Consider the following 14,062-nt stretch of genomic DNA (forward strand, 5'->3'; position numbering starts at 1 on the left):
TCAGTGGCTCAAAACGGAGTTCAATATGCAACAATAATTTTTTTGTCATATCCCCAATACCATAAAATGTCTGACAGGTAGTCAAGAAAGTTTTATATCTAATTTAAAATCATTTCTCCTGCACAGCTCCTCCTATTCCACTGAGAAATTTCTACTTAAAAACTTGTAGACATTATTATTATTATTATTATTATTAATAATAAAGTGTAATTGCATGAGTAGGATTAAAAATAATAACATGTTCATTAATGTTAACACTAATCGTGTATACATGTGCTATAAGCTGACTCATTCCACATCATACAGATAGAGAATCATTCAAATGATCCGTTGTTGTTATTGTTGTTGTTGTCTTCAGTTCAGAGACTGGTTTGATGCAGCTCTCCACGCTACTCTGTGCTGTGTAAGTCTCTTTACCTCCAAGTATCTACTGCAATCCACATCATCCTGAATCTGGGTAGTGTATTCATCTCTTGGTCTCCCTCTACAATTTTTACCTTCAACGCTGCCCTCCAATACTAAATTGGTGATCCCTCAATGCCTCAGAACAGGTCCTACCAAACAATACCTTCTTCTAGTCAAGTTGTGCCACAAATTCCTCTTCTTCCGAATTCTATTCAATACCTCCTCATTAGTTACGTGATCTACCCATCTGATCCTCAGAGCTTCTATTCTCTTCTTGTTTAAATTATTTATCGACCACGTTTCACTTCAATACATGGCTACACTCCATACAAATATTTTCAGAAGAGACTTTCTGACACTTAAATCTCTACTCAATGTTAACAAATTACTCTTCTTCAGAAACGCTTTCCTTGCCATTACATTTTATATCCTCTCTATTTCAACCATCATCAATTATTTTGCTCCCCAAATAGCAAAACTCATCTACTACTGTAAGAGTCTCATTTCTTAATCTAATTCTCTCAGCATTACCTGATTTAATTTGACTACTTTCCATTATTCTCGTTTTTCTTTAGTTAATGTTCATCTTATATCCTCCTTTCAAGACACCGTCCATTCCATTCAACTACTCTTCCAGGTCCTTTGCTACCTCTGACAGAATTATGTCATCGGCAAAACACTTCAAAGTTTTTATTTCTTTTCCATGAATTTTAATTTCTACTCCAAATTTTTCTTTTGTTTCCTTTACAGATTCAACAACAGGGATAGGCTACAACACTGTCTCACTTCCTTCCCAACCACTGCTTCCCTTTCATGCCCCCTCGATTCTTATAACAACAATCTGGTTTCTGTACAAGTTGCAGATAGTCTTTTTCTCCCTGTATTTGACCCCTGCCACCTTCAGAATTTGAAAGAGAGTATTCCAGTCAACATTGTCAAAAGCTTTCCCTAAGTCTACAAATGCCAGAAACGTAGGTTTGCCTTTCCTTAATCTATCTTCTAATATAAGTCGTTGGGTCAGCATTGCCTCACATGTTCCAACATTGCTATGGAATCCAAACTTATCTTCCCAAGGTCTGCTTCTACCAGTTTTTCCATTCATCTGTAAAGAATTTGTGTTAGTATTTTGCAGCCATGACTTATTAAACTAATAGTTTGTTAATTTTCACATCTGTCAACACCTGCTTGAATTATAATATTCTTCTTGAAGTCAGGGTATTTCGCCTGTCTCATACATCTTACTCACCAGATGGTAGAGTTTTGTCAGAGCTGTTTTTTCTTGTGGGGTTTTAGGGCACTAAACTGCTGAGGTCATTAGCGCCTAGTCACACAAATGTAAGTGCACATATAATCTGGTAAAAATCAAGGGATGGGGGGGGGGGGGGGGGGGACACACCAGAAAGTTCTTAAAAAGACGCAGGTAAAATAATTAAGAGATTTAGATGTCTTTGGACAAGTCCGTCAAAGTAATAAAACGAAGAACACAAGCAGCTGCTCGAGCGTCATCAGCTAAAATTTCCTGTAAAGTAGATGGCAGAGACACGACAACACGAGATTTGATTAAAATGGGGACACGACAATAAAACATGGCGCACTGTCAACGCATGACCACAAGGGCACTGCGGGGCGGAGTCACTGGATATCAGGTAGCGGTAGCTAAACCGGCAATGCCCAATCCGCAACCTGGCCAAAAGGACCTCCTCTCCCCGAGATGGTCAGGAGGAGGTTGTCCAAGCTATTGGGAACGGTTTTATGGCCCGGAGCTTATTTCCTCGAAGTGACGACCAAGGTTGGTTGGTTGGTTGGTTTGGGGAAGGAGACCAGACAGCGTGGTCATCGGTCTCATCGGAATAGGGAAGGATGGGGAAGGAAGTCGGCCGTGCCCTTTTACAGGAACCATCCCGGCATTTGCCTGGAGTGATTTAGGGAAATCACTGATGACCAAGTATCCCACCATAATGGCACAAGCCTCTTACGAACAACCCCACTAATGTCAGATGATGGGACACAAAGGGAGGCTGGCCGAGGCAGGAGGGGGACACAAAGGGAGGCTGGCCGAGGCAGGAGGACTGCAGCCTTGGCCGCAGCATCAGCAGCCTCAAACCCAGGCACTCCTACATGGCCTGGAACCCACATAAAGCTAACAGGAGAGCCATCATCGTCAAAAGAATGGAGGGATTGCTGGATCCATTGCACGAAGGGATGGACCAGATATGGAGCTCCAAGGCTCTGAAGAGCTCTGAGTGAATCAGAGCAGAGTACATACGGAGAATGGCGGTGGTGGCGGACATACTGGACGGCCTGATTGAGAGCAAAAAGCTCGGCCGTAAAGCTGTAACACTGGTTGAGGAGCCGGTATTTAAAGGTGACGTCCCCGACGACAAAGTCACAGCCAACACCATCGTCAGTTTTGGAGCCATCAGTGTAAATAAAGGTGTTACTGGGAAGTTGCGCACGAAGTTCGACAAACCATGAGCAATACACTGCACCCGGAGTACCCTACTTTGGGAGCGAGCTGAGGTCAAGATGAATGTGAACTGGAGCCTGGAGCCAAGATGGTGTCGGGCTCTCACCCTCTCTGAAGGTGGTAGGGAGGGCAAAATCCAATTGTCGAAGCAGGCGACGAAAGCGGACTCCAGGGGGCAGCAGGGCAGACACATACAACCCATACTGACGGTTGAGAGAATCGCCGAAGAAGGACTGATAGGAGGGGTGGTCGGGCATTGACAACAGCCGGCAGGCATACCGACAAAGCAGTACGTCACGCCGGTACGTCAATGGTAATTCGGCAGCTTTAGCATAAAGACTCTCGACGGGACTAGTGTAGAATGCTCCGGTCGCAAGATGTAACCCCCGATGATGGATGGAGTTGAGACGGCGTACGAGGTATGGCCGAGCAGACGAGTAGACAAGGCTCCCATAATACAGCTTTGATCGGACTATGGACCGATATAAGCGAAGCAGGACAGTGCGATCCACTCCCCAAGATGAACCACTAAGAACACAGAGGACATTAAGGGAATGTGTACAACGGGCAGCCAAATAAGAAACATGCGGAGACCAACAAAGTTTCCTGTCCAGTGTGAGCCCTAAAAACTTCGTTGTCTCCACGAATGGGAGAACAATGGGACCGAGATGTAAGGATGGTGGAAGAAATGCTTTATATCGCCAAAAGTTGACGCAAACCGTCTTCTCTTCAGAAAACTGGAAGCCATTAGCCACACTCCATGAGTATCGGCAGTGAAGACAACGCTGAAGGCAGTGCTCCAGAAGGCATGTTCTCTGGGCACTGCAGTAGATCGCGAAGTCATCGACAAAAAGAGAGCCTGAGACGTTAGGTGGAATGCAATCCATAATTGGATTGATCGCTATGGCTACACTCAAAATGGAGCCCTGAGGCAATCCATTCTCCTGGAGGAAGACGTCGGACAATACGGAACCCACACATACCCTAAACATTCGATCTGTTAAAAATGAATCAACAAAAAGGGGCAGGCGACCACGTAGGCCCCACCTGTGCACAGTGCGGAGGATACCTCCTCTCCAACAGGTATCGTAAGCCTTCTCCAAATCGAAGAACACAGCTACCGTTTGGCGCTTTCGCAAAAAGTTGTTCATGATGAACGTCACAAGGTGGTCAACAGCAGAGCGGCGTCGACAAAAGCCGCATTGAACATTGGTAAGTAGCCGTCGAGATTCAAGAATACAAACCAACCGAGCGCTAACCATGCGCTCCATCACCTTACAGACACAGCTTGTAAGAGAAATGGGGCGGTAACTAGAAGGAAGGTGTCTATCCTTCCCAGGTTTGGGTATGGGAACAACGACAGCCTCACACCAACGCATGGGGACCTGACCTTCGGTCCAGACGCGATTATAGGTACGAAGAAGAAAGCATTTGCCTGCCGGAGAAAGGTGTGTCAGCATCTGAACGTGAATGGCATCTGGCCTCAGAGCAGAGGACCGGGACAGTGCAAGTGCACGTTCGAGTTCCCGCATGGTAAAGGGGGCATTATAAGTTTCCAGATTCAGCGAGTGGAAGGAAGGTCGCCGAGCCTCCTCTGCCTCTTTTCTGGGAAGGAAGGCAGGGTGGTAATGGGCAGAGCTTGAAACCTCCACGAAAAACCGGCCGAAGGCGTTGCAGGCATCCACAGGGTCCACAAGTACCTCATTACCTGAAGTGATGCCCGACAGCCGGCGCAGGCCACCCCAGACGACAGAAGAGGGAGTAAAATTGTTAAAGAAGCTTGTGAAAGAGGCCCAACAAGCTTTTTTGCTGTCTTTGATGACTCGACGACATTGCACTCGGAGTCATTTGTAATCAATACAATTCGCCAGCGTAGGATTGCAGCGAAAGGTGCGTAAAGTACGTTGTCGAGCATGGATAGCGTCTCTGCAAGCCTCATTCCACCAGGGGACTGAAACGCGACGTGAAGAACAGGTAGTACGAGGAATGGAATGTTCGGCAGCGTTGATGATAACAGCCGTGAAGTATTCAATCTGACTGTCACTGCTGAGAAAATCTTGGTCCGGAAAGGTCACCAGGGAGGAGTAAAGTCCCCAGTGAGCTTTCGGTATGTTCCAGTTCGAGGGACATGGGGATGGGGTGTGGTGCAGGAGACGAACGACACAGGGGAAATGGTCGCTTGAACAGGTGTCAGAAAGGACATACCACTCAAACCGACGGGCAAGAGTGGTAGAACAGATCAAGAGGTCCAAGTGGGAGTAGGTATGAGTAGAGTCCGAGAGGAAAGTCGGGGAACCAGTATTGAGGCAGACAAGATTTACATGGTTGAAAACATCCACCAAGAGGGGGCCTCTCTGACAGGATGCAGGAGAACCCCAAAGGGGATGATGGGCATTGAAGTCGCCAAACAATAAAACCGGCAGAGGAAGCTGACATTGAGGTGCATCATGTCAGCCCGACTCACTGCGGATGACGATGGAGTGTAGACAGTACAAACAGAAAAAGTAAAGGCAGAAAGAGTAATACGGACAGCTATTGCTTGGAGTGGGGTGGTCAATGGGATGGGATGGTAACAGACATCGTCCTGAACGAGCAACATGACCCCACCATGAGCTGGAATACCGTCCATAGGGGTTAGGTCAGATCGCTCGGAGGTATAGTGGGTAAAAGCAATACGGTCAGTTGGGCGTAACTTCGTTTCCTGGAGACCAATGACGAGTGGAAGGTGCAGGTGGAGGAGCAGTTGTAATTACTCCCGATTAGATCAAATACCTCTTATGTTCCAATGTAACAGATCCATCGCGAATCAGAGAAAGGGGGAACGAGACAGGGGAAGAGCTGGTCACCTCGACGGCCGCGGAGGGTCAGGTTTCGAGGGAACATCACTACAACCGTCGGGAGGCGGATCCTGTTCCATCGAGTCGTCGCCAGCTGCGGTCACATTCCTGGGTTGCGCAGGAGGGGCAGCATCGTCCACCAACGACAGGCCAGCTGAGCACCTGGCAGCAGAGCATCCCGGCGAAACAGGACGGCTGAGAGCAGCGACTGTCAGATGGAGCATCAGACGAAACGCGCCGGGGTGGAGAGAGGGATAAAGACTTCTTCTTTGAGGCCTTCTTGGAAGACCGATGAGTCACAGGGATGGTGGGCTGTGGGGCTGGACCCGAAGAAAGTCCTCACACTCTGGGTCCCTTTTGGAACGCCAGACCTCGGTAGCCGGGGTCCGTAACGTTTCCCCGATGGACACCTGAGAAGAGGATCACTTCTCAGGCGGCGGTGGAGGAGGAGGGGGAGGAGGAATGGTGGACCCTGGGGCAGAGGGGACAGGGGCCGCGAGGGAGGAGGATTTGGAAGGGAGGGATTTGGGAGGCAGAGGCATAGATCCCGGATGGGGTGAGGAGGTAGAAGGGGGACAGGATAGGGGTGAGGATACTGCGGAAGGAGTGGACATGACCGAAGCAAACGACATTGTCAACATCACGGGATGGAGGCGGTCGTATTTCTTCCTGGCCTCAGAATAAGACAGACGGTCCAAGGTTTTCAATTCTTGTATCTTCTTCTGCTTACATCGAAAGCATCGCATACAAGGCGGGATGTAAGGTCGCACGTCGCACTGGTAGCACATCACCTTTACCTTCTCCGGGAGAACATCCCCTCGAAGGCGAGGATAAAGGCCCCAGTGTCGACGCGACGGTCTTTGGGGCCGCACTGGACTGTCTGGACGAAATGCACGTCACGGCGCTCCAGGTTGGCCCTGAGCTCGTCATCAGATTGCAGCAGGAGGTCCCGATGGAAAATAATCCCCTGCGTCCTACTGAGTGCCAGATGTGGGACAATGGGCGCTGGGATGTCCCCTAGTTGGTCACATGCCTGGAGCACCGCCGACTGTGTAGTGGAGGTGGTCTTTATGAGAATGGACCCTGAACGCATTTTACTAAGAGCCTTGATTTCTCCGAAGATATCCTTGATATGCCGTACAAAGAACATGGGCTTGGAGATGGCGAACGTCCCCCCATCGGTCCGAGAACAGACTAAATAGTGGGGGAAGTATTTCGCCCCAAGCCGGCGGGCCTGTCCTTCCTCCCAGGGAGTGGCCAAGGGGGGAAAAGGCGGAAGTACCAGAACCAGACACAGAGACAGAGACAGAACCTTTCCTCTTGGAAAACGCGGCCGCAGAGCGACCTGATGCATGTTGACGTTTTATCTGCGAAACGTCCACCCCGATACCACCCACTCCGACCAGGGGCTCTCCCCACAGGCGCAACCCAGCCTCAGCAAGGGCCACCTGGCAGGATGACCGTTGCCGGGAGTCCTGATGCCCCAGGTAGACAGGCATCTACTCCTTAGCTGATGTGGGGAGGGTGCAGTATCGGCAGTACATTCCCTGTGTTGTCAGGGGGCTACAACCTAGAGGGTACATGACGACCCCACCAAAACGGACTGGCTACCGTGCTGGATTTCAGGTGCCATGGAAATCCATCATGATCATAGGTGCAGATGGGGACACACTATGGCCGTAACTTGCGCAACCCATCAGGTGTTTAGGCCCAAATCGATGAACAGTGGGTGCAGTTATGACGCCGTTACGATGATGAGTGCCAAGGTTTTAGTGGACTGACGACCAATGATACACTACGTAAGGTGTCCTTCCCCAAAAGGCTCGTACTTCTGTAAAATTTTGAAAAATGCAGGTCAAACCCCAATGGGGACCATTACATTGAAGGCTGAAATGGTTGAAACTCCTTTCAGTCGCCTCTTACGACAGGCAGGAATATCTCAGGCCTATTCTTACCCCGGACCCACAGCGGGTATTGTCAGGGCTAGCTCTCCCAAGGCTATCAGTAGTTCTAATGTAATGTTGTCTACTCCTGGGGCCTTGTTTCGACTTGGGTCTTTCAGTGCTCTGTCAAACTCTTCATGCAGTACCCTATCTGCCATTTCATCTTCATCTAGGTCTTCTTCCATTTCCATAATATTGCCCTCAAGTATATCGCCCCTGCTCTGACCCTCTATGTACTCCTTCCACCTATACACTTTCCCTTCTTTGCTTAGAAATGGTTTTCCATTGAGCCCTTGATATTTATACAAGTGGATCTCTTTTCTCCACAGGTTTCTTTAATTTTCCTGTACGCAGTATCTACCTTACCCCTGCCTCTACATCCTTCCATTTGTCCTCTAGCCATCCCTGCTTAACCATTTTGCACCTCCTATCGAACTCATTTTTGAGACATTTGTATTCCTTTTTGCCTGCTTCATTTCCTGCATTTTTATATTTTATCCTTTGTTACCCAATGATTTCTAGTAGCCCTCGTCTTTTAACCTGCTTGATTCTCTGCTGCCTTCACTATTTCATCTCTCAAAGCTACCCATTCTTTTTCTAGTGTATTTATTTCCCCCATTCTTGTCAATCATTCCCTAATGCTCTCTTTTTAACACTCTACAACCTCTGGTTCTTTCAGTTTATCCAGATCCCATCTCCTTAAATTCCCACCTTTTTGCAGTTTCTTCAGTTTTATCTACAGTTCATAACCAATATATTGTGGCCAGAATCCACATCTGCCCCTGGAAATGTCTTACAATTTAAAACCCAGCTCCTAAATCTCTGTCTTACCATTATACAGGGTGATTCAAAAAGAATACCACAACTTTAGGAATTTAAAACTCTGCAATGACAAAAGGCAGAGCTAAGCACTATCTGTCGGCGAATTAAGGGAGCTATAAAGTTTCATTTAGTTGTACATTTGTTCGCCATTTCAGCCAATAAAGTTTTTGGTCCCTTTTTCTTCGAAGGTGCTACTGTAACTGGACTACAGTATCTGGAGATGTTAGAGAATTGGCTGTTCCCTCAGCTCGAACAAGAAGCACAACAATTCATATTTCAGCAGGATGGAGCGCCACAACATTGGCACTTATCTGTCCGTAACTACCTGAACGTCTACTACCCGAGGCGATGGATCGGCCGCCAGGCAGCCCGTGACAGAGCACTTCATCACTGGCCTCCAAGAAGCCCTGATCTTACCCCCTGCGATTTTTTCTTATGGGGGTATGTTAAGGATATGGTGTTTCGGCCACCTCTCCCAGCCACCATTGATGATTTGAAACGAGAAATAACAGCAGCTATCCAAACTGTTAACGCCTGATATGCTACAGAGAGTGTGGAACGAGTTGGAGTATCGGGTTGATATTGCTCATGTGTCTGGAAGGGGCCATATTGAACATCTCGAAACTTGTTTTTGAGTGAAAAAAAACCTTTTTAAATACTCTTTGTAATGATGTATAACAGAAGGTTATATTATGTTTCTTTCATTAAATACACATTTTTAATGTTGTGGTATTCTTTTTGAATCACCCTGTATAATCTATATGAAACCTTCCAGAGTTTCCAGGCCTCTTCGACGTACACAATGTTCTTTCATGATTCTGGAACCAAGTGTTAGCTGTGATTAAGTTATGCTCTGTGCAGAATTCTACCAGGCGGCTTTCTCTTTCATTCCTTACCACCATTCCATGATCTATGGAACACGTAACTAACTACACCACAACTTATTGCAGAACAACATTAACTAAAATATTCAACTCCTGAACAAGATCTGGTGTAAATGTTAGTAAACTTAACTATGTAATTAAGAAGGAATCTATTCTTTATAGCTAACTGTTTACAAATCATAATTTATAAAATTTAGTGAAAAAATAAAATCTCATTCTAATTCAGCTTATGTTAAACATTTTCCTTCTTTCTGTAAGGCACTATGCCACATCTTAAAATTTGTGAATAGGTAAACTGTAAGTTAACTAATGTAACTGTTTTAATAACACATTTGTAATTTTGGATTGTTATGTCTTTATATATTCAACAATTATTGCGTCCACATGAGACAGTCTGCACAGTACAGTTTTCGGCACAAGTGCAGTTCCGTTTAAGTTGTTTTAAAGTCACGAGTCACATAATTTGTTATAAGGCAATCTAGAAGACTGGAATGAAACAATGGTTGTACATAATTTGTAAGCATTTGACACATCTATGAAGAATAAATCAAAAGTCACATTGAAATTTGTCAGGTTATATTTATGACAAAGAACCCTGGACGTCAAGTTAAGTTTTAACACTGCCTGATCAAATATTGATTATGGGTGAAGCAAATTAGATTTATGTTCCAAACAAGTCACCTGCAAAGTAAAAATATCTTATTTCTACAAATATAATTCTTTTATGCAAACAATACTACAGTGCTTAGAAACTTGATCTTTGAGATAACTTCTCTAAGCAAGCTAAAAGCTATTTGTTCACGTTTTCTTTATTTTTGTGAACAGAAATAGTCATATATGGCTGTGTCTGGTGAATTTGGAAGCTGGGCATTATTACAGTATTGTTTTCACCCAAAAATTTAGGAACAGGCAATGAACTGTGAGCATGTGCATTATTATGGTACAAAAGCCAGTAATTGTTCCACCACAAATCACGGAATTTTTCAGATTGCTTCAAGCATATGGTGCTGAACTTACAAGTAGTGCTCCTTACCGATTGTTCAACCTTGCAGCAATAACACAAGATGCATTAAGCTGTTCATTCATTCATTTCTGTATATGGTCAGCACTTCCAGAACACAGCAACTCTGATGGCCTTGTTATTTTCCTCAATCAGGTTGTATGTTGTGCAAGATTGTTCCAGTAGAGAGCATATAAGCAAGTGGCTGCATCTCGCATTGTTCCACCTCAAAGGAAAGGTCTGCATCAGTTGGGAGGATCCCCCATTTTCGTATGTTGGTCTTGCAAAGGGGCACGACCACTTTGTGATCTCTGAACAGGATAGGGCAGACTGTGTCCTGGGGCTACCTCTTCTTTTGCAGGGATATCCATGGGCAGCATACTTTTCCATCTGGTGATGCAGTTAAGATTCCAGAGTTTAGAGAAGAAGCTCTTTCTAGATTTTGATCAACAGACTGCAACTTGATGATCATGCAGTGGACGACATGATTCATTTATCTGTTTCATTCTGTCAGCAACAGCAGATGTGGCCCTTCTGACGGCAGGGAGGAATGGGAGAAGGGGGTGGGCACAAGCTATTCCAACAACTGTGTAGAGCTTGCCAACTGGTGTTGGCAACACACACCCCGACAAGATCTGAACAATCTCATTGACTGTAGTGTCGACTAGCTTGGTGTGGCTACATGCGCACTCCAGACACTCCTCTACAAGTTCACAGGATGTGAAGACTAGTTCCCCAGGTGATGGCTGTGAGCTTCCACAAAATATTGTTCCTTCCACTGACCTTCAGCCTGGTGTTACAGTAAGTGTATGGTCAAGAGTAACACCCAGGAATACAGATGGTGGACAAAGTTGAAGTCATTTCCCTTGCCATGTGATATCCATTTCACACCGAGCTTGTCTATTCGTGAAGTGAAATGTACACACATGAGTCTCATTGGGATTTGGCCTAACACGATTGACCTCAGAGTGAAGGCCAAGTATATCCAATAACAACATCAACTTATCTTCTGTGTCTTCAAATGTCTTCCCTCAGACAGCCACTGCTGTATCATCAGCACAGCTGAAATGCCTGTAGAGTTCCATAGAGGACTGATCATTGGTGTAAATATTAAGAAGCAAAGGAGTGAGCATACTACCTTGAGGTAGGCTGTTCTTTTGTATGGATCATCAGCTCTTCTTAACCTGTGGAAAGATCTGGAATCTTCTTTTTCGCAGGAGAGTGCCTATGAGGGATATTACTTGGCAATCACTGGTGAGATGGTAAATTTTCTTCAGCAACTTTCTTTGGCTGCTAGTCTTACAGGCAACTGTTAAGTCAACAAACACAACTCCAGCTATCTAGCAAAGTTCGGAACCATTCTTAGTTTGTTGAGCGAGATTCAGTATCTGACTGTAGCACTATCTCCAGGTTGAAAACCAGCTAGTTGAGGAATGAACATTCCTTTGATTATGCTGTTAATTCAGTTAGGAACATGATGTTTAGCCCTAGTTTTGAATTCATGTCCATAAACCCATGTGTCATCATATTATGACATGTTTCTGCAGTTTTTCCACCACTGCTGACACCTGAGCAACCTGCATTCACTACTGCTTTGTTCAAAATTCAACAATTTTGTAACAAATTTTGTTTGTATGAGCCAACTGATATGCCAATATCATCAGTAACTTCTCTCATTGTGATTTGGTGATCATTTGTAATTACTGCTTTCAGTTTTTTCCACAATTTCATTAGTAGATTATGTGCTTGAACATCAATGGTGCTCATCTCCTTTAATGTCTTCATGAGCATCTTCAAAATGGTTACACCAACAGGTGCTTTAGTTAGTTTATGTATACCTTGCCTTGTTACACATCCCTAAAATTTCTCCTGTATGAAAAACTCTATGGAATACAATAGTTGAATCTATGATGCATTTTACTGCTTTTTTGTAAATGAAGTATTCTTTGAGCTTTTTCTTTCTTTTGAAGTTCAAAATGTGAGAAATGGTCCTTCAAACATAGGGGCTATTTACCTGTGCCCTGTGACGTTAAGCAATTTTGGCCACGTGAATAACCAGAAATGTGGGCCATAAATGCGAATCAGTAACATTTAAAAAATGGCAAAGCAAAGATTATATCACATGTCACTTTTGCAGAGCACTTACCTGGCAGTCTGAAGGTTAACCAACACGAATGTTAGACATCCAACAATGTGTAGGGCTTTCGGAATGGACGATCTCGACAGCCGAACCTCAGCTGCCCAGATTCCTTCTTGCCACCAAAACCTCCACCTTGGAGATAATATACATCTTCTGTAGAGTATTTGCAGTGACAGTACAAATGGAGATAAAAGTGCACTCACTATGTACCCAGATTTCCTGTTGTATGCTGCAGTTGATAACTGTTTGTGCAAAGAATGATACGAAATTAACACGATGAATCAGGCAAGACCTGGGTAACCAGTGACCTTGCCCATTTGTAATTTCCTTTCCTTCATAAATGAAGTTAGCTGGTAATTTGTTTAAGCTGTTCTGTTAACTCTAAATCTAACCACAACCTGAGAAATCATGACACACTCAGAAAAAAAAACAGCCAATTATTAAATTACAAATTTCATTGCTCTCATTTTACCACCGCAATTTAAGATGTGGTATTAGGCTGCCTTAGAAATAGAGAAACATTCAGAAGAAACAGTTAAATATTTATGACAACCGAGATTACAAGCTCAAGTGATCTGGCTACTGAATACTGTCATACGATGGGCTGTGACCAATGATAACAAATTGTTAATAGTAGCACACAATGAGAGAGCCAGGTACACTGTAACTACACTTTAGGCCAACCAAAAATCAAACTACAATTTATAACATTAAATTGCTAGCACCTAAGGTCCAATGTCTTCCTGAACTAAGGCACTTCATTACATCTATGGAGCTAGTTTTCCAATCTACATTCCAGTCTATAAATTGGCCACCGCCATCTCGGTTCGGGACACTGTTGTTGGTCGCCGCATGGGAATTCGTGATGAATCAGTAGCTTCATATAAGTGTTAATTAAAATTACAGAGTTCCACTTCAGGGACTTACAGTAATTTTCAGCAACAAAATGGCTCTGAGCACTATGGGACTTAACTTCTGAGGTCATCAGTCCCCTAGAACTTAGAACTACTTAAACCGAACTAACCTAAGGACATCACACACATCCATGCCCGAGGCAGGATTCGAACCTGCGACCGTAGTGGTCGTGCGGTTCCAGACTGTAGCACCTAGAACCGCTCGGCCACTCCGGCCGGCTTTCAGCAACAGCATACTGAACTTAGAATTATTCTTAGAACAGTCAGGGGGCATGTAATATTTCACAATACAGCACTGTGGACTTGTGATAGTCACTGAGAAGTTTCCACTAGTCAGAGCCAGACAGATTTTGTGAATGCCAGCACTGAACTTAGAATATTTTTGTCAGCTCACAAAAGAACTTTAATCTTCTTGTGTGAGCAAGGGTTGAGCTAGCAAATTTTTGCTAATTAACATAGGAGGGCCTCTGATTCTCCAGAGCAAATGCTGAGCTTCTGCTTCTCTTCACTTAACTAGAGTTGGACTTATAATTTCTGAGAGTTAACCTATAATTTCTGAGAGTTAACCTGAGTGGGACTTGTAAATTTTTTGCCAATTACCCTGGTTAGCACCTTGACATCTGAATTGAAGCTGTGGACTCCTATTATAT

The 14,062-nt window shown here is 44.8% G+C and overlaps 1 protein-coding gene across 4 annotated transcripts in view; it reads right to left on the reverse strand.

Annotated features, from left to right (window-relative positions):
• The window catches only part of LOC124717000 (U11/U12 small nuclear ribonucleoprotein 35 kDa protein-like), a 71,448-nt gene that overhangs the window by 37,865 nt on the left and 19,521 nt on the right, over positions 1-14,062 (reverse strand). For all 4 annotated transcript variants that reach the window (XM_047243626.1, XM_047243625.1, XM_047243624.1 and 1 more), the window contains one exon: positions 12,505-12,630. In XM_047243626.1, the coding sequence (XP_047099582.1) occupies positions 12,536-12,630 (95 nt within the window). In that variant the 3' untranslated portion in view covers positions 12,505-12,535. The remainder of the gene's footprint in view (positions 1-12,504; positions 12,631-14,062) is intronic.

The sequence above is a fragment of the Schistocerca piceifrons genome, chromosome 9, assembly GCF_021461385.2.
Source record: "Schistocerca piceifrons isolate TAMUIC-IGC-003096 chromosome 9, iqSchPice1.1, whole genome shotgun sequence".
In the NCBI taxonomy this organism is placed as follows: Eukaryota; Metazoa; Arthropoda; class Insecta; order Orthoptera; family Acrididae; genus Schistocerca; species Schistocerca piceifrons.